The sequence below is a fragment of the Vulpes vulpes genome, unplaced genomic scaffold (genome assembly GCF_048418805.1).
Source record: "Vulpes vulpes isolate BD-2025 unplaced genomic scaffold, VulVul3 u000000678, whole genome shotgun sequence".
In the NCBI taxonomy this organism is placed as follows: domain Eukaryota; kingdom Metazoa; phylum Chordata; class Mammalia; order Carnivora; family Canidae; genus Vulpes; species Vulpes vulpes.
In genome coordinates, this window is record NW_027325803.1 from 51,443 (window position 1) to 58,122 (window position 6,680).

At 60.1% G+C, this 6,680-nt stretch overlaps 1 protein-coding gene across 1 annotated transcript; it reads right to left on the minus strand.

Moving 5' to 3' along the window:
- Nucleotides 1-29: 29 nt before the first annotated feature.
- On the minus strand, nucleotides 30-3,291 carry CIMAP1C (ciliary microtubule associated protein 1C). The gene is made up of 4 exons (XM_025995497.2): nucleotides 3,068-3,291; nucleotides 2,161-2,271; nucleotides 1,122-1,235; nucleotides 30-511 (listed from the first exon to the last, which is right to left on the minus strand). The coding sequence occupies exons 1-4, from the start codon at nucleotides 3,186-3,188 to the stop codon at nucleotides 30-32; spliced, it is 828 nt and encodes a 275-aa protein (XP_025851282.2). The 5' UTR covers nucleotides 3,189-3,291.
- Nucleotides 3,292-6,680: the final 3,389 nt, after the last annotated feature.

A 6,680-nucleotide genomic window follows, 5' to 3' on the forward strand; every position in this document is an offset into this window, starting at 1 on the left:
GAGGGGCGGGTGCAGGCAGCGGGAGGGCCCTAGTCCTGAATGTCAATGACCAGCGGGCACAGGTGGGGTGAGTGCTTGATGCCCATGGAGAAAGCGGGGGCGCAGGGCTTGTGCACAGTCACCTGCTGGGCGTTGTGGGAGCCAGGGCCGGGCCGAGGCGTGCGGTCCATGGGGTATGCAAATTGCTTGGCCATGCTGTACGTGGGGCTGCGGTTCTGGTAGACAGAGGGCTCGGGCCGGGAGTACGCAGCTGGCCCAGGGCCCCCTGCCACGTTCTCCTTGTAGAACCAGCTCTTGTGCTCCGAGGAAAGACTATAGCAAGGAGCAGCTCGGCTGACAGGGTTGCTGGGCCCCAACAAGAGGGGCAGCTGGTACTGGTTGGGGGCTGGATTGGGGTCCAGCACTCTGTATGGGCACCGGTGGCCGAAGGCATACTGGGGAGCCCTGCGTTCCCCAGGTGGGTGGATCTTCTCCAAGTAGTAATGGCAGGAGGCTGGGTTGGGGCTCAGGCCTGCAAGTGGATGAATGGAGGGGAGGGTTTCAGGTGGGAGCCAGGCTGTCTCCTGGTGTCCAGCTGATGGTGGAGAGGCGAGGGTCTTGGGTAGCCTGATGTGACTTTCCTATAGCCCCTTTGTCGTCAGGCAAGGACACCACCGCCCCTGCATAGGGCTGTGGGCAGGGGAAGGGACCTTGGCCACCCTGACGTGAGGACTGACGCTGTTATCATAATATGAAATCACAAGTGTCATCAGAACGTCACCCTTGGAATGTCCGCATCCTGTTAGCATCCCCGTGACGGCCCCCAGAAAGCATCCTGAAATCACTAGTCTGTGAGCTCGTTAGCATGACGATATCCCTGATGCAACAGGAGCCCCGTGACAGTTTTATCATAACATCTACCCAGTGACATATACGTGTAACGTCGGCTTTAAGACGTAAGCACTGTGATGACACAGACATGGTGACATCAGTGTCTTGATGAAACATTGCAGGAAAATGCCAGGGTCAAAAGACACACCTGGCAAAGGGGAGTCAAAACCCTTTGTCCCTGCTCAGGTGCTAAGGGCGGCCCCCATTCCCCATCTTCCCAACCCCCACGTCCCCCTCCTATCCCGTCTCACGCAGGTTAGAGATGCGCTCCTCCATGGGGACTTGCGGGCAGCTGGACATTCCAAACCGAGTTATTTTGGGATCCAAGAAACAGCAAGGCCCAGAGCTGCAAATGTCCATGATCCCTGCAGGGCAGCCAGAGAGGCGCGGTCAGCCCCAGAGGCCACCCTCGGGTGAGCCGCGACTGCCTCCCTGTGAGATCCCCTGGCCCAGTAGAGAAGTGAGGGCTCCCTTCTGATTCCCTGGACTCCTGGGTGTTTCCCAACCTTGATTTCTTCATCTGCAAAATGGGGCTTTTAACGAGTGGCCTACCAGCCTCAAGAGCTTGCTCAGAGAAATAGATCGGAGAACAGCTGCTCGGCAGCGTGGTCAGCCCCCATCAGGGACTGGTGCCAAAGGGCATAACTGGCACGGGGGCTATTGTTAGTACTAAGAAGGGGCCCAGCCCAGGGCAGGGGCTTCCCTGCTGAGGAGGCCACAGCACGCCAGGGAGGGACCCAGCTGGCCTCTAGATCTCAGCGCCCCGGGTACACCCCTCGACGCCCCCGCACATGCTCTCCTCTCTCTGGCCTTGACCGGCAGCCAGAGCTCTTCTGTGGCTTCCTGCTCTTGCCCTTCCAGCTGGTTCTAAGCCACTGGGGAGCCACCATTCCCACCAGTTCCCCCACTCCCCAGCTATTTCTGCCCAGCTTCTGTGGCAAGTGAACCCACAGCAGCCAGAGCTAAAGGGCCCCGGCCCGAGATAAGACAGAGAGAAGACTCAGGCGTCTGGACAGTGCCCGTGGCCCCTCTAGCTCCCTTCAGGGCCCAGCTGGGAGCCACCCGCAGAGTGGCCTATGGAGGGATGCACCACCTGAGCAGCCCTGCTGGCTTCCTTCTGGCCCCAGTGGGCCTCCTGGGTGTCCTCTTCAGGGTGACCTCGGTTCCCAGGGTCCCCTGGCTATGGACAGTGGCTCCCTGCCCCTCACTGCTGCCCCAAACATCCAACAATAATAACCCTAAGCCTGAAGGGCTGAAGGGCTGACTGGCACGGGCATGGCGAGCACGTACGCTTCTCCGAGTGCCTGGCATGCAGAGTACAGGCCGGCTCCTGGAACATGGAGATGTCATGGTCTAAGTAGCCCGTGCAGGACGGCCGGAGGTACTTGGCAGGGCCCGGACCTGCAAGGATGGACAGGGCAGCCCTCAGCCTCGACCCACTGGTGAGAGGCAGGGGATGCCCCAAAGGCAGTGTGCCATGAGAACACCAGGGTCCTTGCTCCGCCGACCCACACTGCCACAAACCCCACCATCGAGCTTCCTTAGGGAAAGACAATGCTCCCAGACAATGCTCCCAGTGTACCTTAGGCGGGCAATGTGTGATACAAAAGATAAGAGTCACAATTAACCGAGAACTTACTCTGCACCAAGCACCGCAGCGAAGTGTTTTACACCGATTATTTCAGCTAAGCCTCCTAACAGCTCCGTAACGCTAATGGTATTGTGTTTCCCATCTTACAGATGAGAAAATTGAGACTTAGAAATAGTTCACCCAAAGTCACGCAAGCCTGGTAATGTGAAAACCCTGAGACAATCAGCCAACAGAACCCCAAATATAAAATCACGTACTAAACCACCTCCCACGTAGACCAACAATCAGTCATTAACAATGTAGTAAGAATTAGTTTGCTTTCAGTTGAGAGTAAGATTTGAGACACGTGAGGCCGGCCAGCTGCGAGTGAGCTAAATGTTCCTTTGACTCCCTTTTTCCCAGAACTGGCCTCACTTCATACGCCATGCTCCCTCCCACCCCTAGCCCCCTGACAATTCCCCGCAGCCAATACTGCCTCTCGGGTTAAGCTTAAAGGTATGGATGTCTGTGGGCATGGAGGAGAGTCCTGAGGAGCTCTGCAGCTGGGCTACCTTCGGGGGCCTGCAGAGGGGAGAGGCCAAGCTCAGGGCAGGGGCTTGCTCTCACCTCTGATCATTGCCATGATCACGGGGCTCTGCTTTATCTCCTGCCACGAGGGCACCTGAACTTCTTCCTCCGGGTGCTGCCCATAGAACACCGAGTTCCTGGCCCCCTTGGGCAGTTTCATGGCTGCGGCCCAGGAGGGGTCCAAGTGGTCAGCGAGGAGCTAGGCCTGTATGAAGCCTGTCCCAGATGCCCCCCACCAGGCCCTGTGTCCACTCTCTCCCCCACTCTGGAGGCTGCATGGGGGTTGGGAAGGAAGTGGAGCCTCTGGCTTGAGCAGCTGAGGCCGTCTGGGGTGCAGCCAGCCACAGGACCCAGCAGGCTAGAGCTAGGATGACATCATCGCAGAACTTGGACTGTGAAACCCGGAGTGTTTATTTCCCCCAGTTACCGTGGCAGCTCAGCTATAGAACCCTGAAAACTAGGCCCCACGGCTCCCTACTCCCAACCAGGCAACACAGCCTGAGGGTGCCCAAAACCCTGGGTCAGGGAAGGAAAAGGGAGGGGGGTGTGACAGAGCCAGCTTTCCACTCCTGGTGGGTGCTCTGAAGTGGGAGGAAGGAATGCAAAGTGTGCGTGGGTCCTGGGGGAAAGGTTTCTGCAGCCCAGATATTCCCCTGGGGTGGCCCTCTATCCCCTGCCCCTCCCACCTATCCTCCCATACACCCCCCCCACTCTGGACACGCCCTCCCTCCAGCTATTTTTCCTTGGAAAAGGATCAAGCCAATTATTTCACACTAAGGTGTGATTGTCTGATAGCTTCCCAGACTCCCACCCCAGGGCATGGTGTCATTAGAGATCCAGTCGGCTCAAGGAAGGCTTGCCCACTGCTGGCACTTCAGGCAGGGAATGGGAAGCAAATAAGGAGGAGGGAGGAGTGGCACGAGGCCTGGAGAAGCCACTCCCTGTGCCTGTGGCCCAGAGCACCTGGGGTAGGGCAGTGTGAGAGGGAACGTTGAGGGGTAGAGAGGATCCCCAGCTGCCAAATGATTGCCAGATGAGCCCTCAGGCGGAGGAAATGCTGGGGGTGTCTTCACCCCTAAAAGCCCAGGAGGTCTGGGGGCCCCAGGGCCTGCTTGCACCCCCAGTTCATGGCCCGGCCTGGGGATTTGACCCACACCCGCCGGGAGGGGTTTCCATCTTGGGAACGGATGACTGCTGACTGCAGAGGGATGCCTGTCACAGCCCCAGTACATGAATAAAGAAACTGAGGCCCCGGAGGGGGCAAGGGCTTAGCCAAGGTCTCCCATTATGTGAGTAGCAGGGACAGAACCGGGACACAAACCCAGGGCTCTCTGGCTCGCAGCCTCCGATCTAACGGAAACCAGGCCCCACTCGGAGCTCGGGGCGGCCGGCAGGCGCAGTGAGGACGGAGCAGACAGGCCAGACGTGCTGGGCCCCCCAGAAGCCTTGTGGGACTGAAGGGCCCGAACAGAGGGAAGCCCACCCCCACCCCACAGCCGGCCGCAGACCCGCCCTGTGCCCTTCCCATCACCCAGGGGGCAGCTAAGCCTCTGATTTCTGGAATGAGGGGGCCCGAGAGGGCCGGGCAAGGCAGGGACTGGCCTCGGGCATTGCCTCCTCCTCACCCCAATCCTCATCAGCTTTTCCTGGAGGAGGCTGCGGGCCTCCGGGCTCAAGCCCTGACGGTCCCCTCAAGGCTGACCGGGGCCCCATGTGGGCTGAGGCCCCCACCCTCGTGATCCAGGGCGCCAGGCGGGCTAGAGTCTCCCAGGATTTCAGAGCCGGGGGCCCTCCTACAACACCCAGCCCTGCTCCTGCCTGCCAGCCCCACGCATGGCTCTCCTGGGTAGCCGGGCAGCCCCGACTCCCGCTCCAGAGGCCCTTTCCTTCCAGTTTAGCAGAGAACCCCCGCGCCCCCTCCAGATGGCCCTCCGTGCTCTGCAGAGCTGCTCCATCCGCCCCTCAGAGTCCCAGGTGAGCGCACCCCTGGCCTCTTTTTTCCCCACCCAGGCAGGGTCCCCTCCCCATCAGATACCACTCCCCGAGGGCTTCAGCACCCAGGGTGCCCCCCTCCAGCTATCATCTCCTCAGGGGGCCCTCTGTCCCGACTCATAAACCTGGAAGCCCTGAGCTCTCCCCCGGCCCGCAGCCTGTCACCCTAACACCCTGGCTGGACACCTTGCGCTGAGGCCCATCCCTACCCAAGTTCTTTGTCCCCACTGCTTGGTCCCCTCCTGCTCCCACTGCCCTCCTTGGCCAGTGGCACTCCTAGGAACCACCACCTCCTGAGGCCCGGCCCCGCCACCAGGTCCCTGGCCGGGAAGAGCGGCTAGTCAGGACCAGGGCCTCTAAACCCCGGCCTTGCCGCCAGGCTGCCAGCACCCGTCTCTGCAGAGGTCACTTGGGTCAAGCCCAGCCCTCCCTCAGCCCCGTGCGCCCCCCTTCTCAGCACAGGGAAGGGCCGCACCAGACCCCAACCCAAACCCTCCAACCATGCCTTAGGCACCCACATTCCCTCCTGGGGTTCAGGAGGACCCACCCAGACGGCCTGCCATCCCTCTGCCTAAGCAGAGCCAGTCCCGTGGTCCCCTCCTGTCATGCTCTGGGGCGGGGGGGGGGGGGGGGGGGGGGGGGGGGGGGGGGGGGGTTGTTGCTGGGGCTTAGAAGCCATCTCCCCAGCCTACACTCACACCATCTCTCCGCGGCCCCTGTCCCTCTTTCCTGTCCAGACCTCCCCTGGGAAGCGTTTTCCTGGTTGTCCCTCTCCTGGGCCTCCTTTCACACCTCAGCACCCCAGGGCTTCGGGCCAGCGCCCCACCTGGACCCCGAGCTGCCCGGGGAGCTCCCCCACCAGAGGAACCTGCTCCCTCCCTCCCTGGGCTCCTCTTCCGGGCCCCATGGCCCCACGCCCCTCCGCCCCTCCACAAGCTCACCTCCTGGCTCCTGCTCCTCCTCCTCTCGTTGGCCTATGCCCACTAATCACAAAGGGAAAAACGGTGACTTTCAGGGAGGAGTGAGGCCGGCAGCCCCCTTCGACCAAGTGAGTGATGGGAGTTAACATTGTCAATGGTGGGGGGGGGGTGGCAGGAAAATGCGGTGGTCCTCTGGGAGGATGCACCGAGCGGGGCGCAGCATCCCTTCAGGGCTGCAGATGCAGGACCTGAGCCCAATTGTGAAGAGACCACATAAGCTCAAGTCAAGATGCATTTTACAAAAAAAAAACTGGTCTGTACCTGCCGAAAATGGCAATGTCACGAAAGACCAAGAAACACCGAAGGAAAGCACTTTCCCCGACTGGTAGAAAGCCAAGAGGGAAGACAATGAAATGCGATACAGCGGCCAGGATGCTCTCTGATTATCAAGGATATTATTGGGGAAATCGGCAAAACAGGATGCAGGTCTGCGGCTGGTTACAAATACGGCACCAAGGCTAATCTCCTGACGGCGGTCGCTGCTCATCTGGTTATAGGAGAGGAGGCCCCTGCTCCCTTGTTCCGAGGAAAGAGAGGAGTGTGGACGGAGGAAGGAGCGTCGTGTCCGCAGCTCACCCTGGAACAGCTCGGGAGAGGTGATGTATATACATAGAAAAGAATTTAGTATCTGGCGAAATATTGACGTTGGGGAAATCTAGGTGAAGAGAGTGGGAAATATT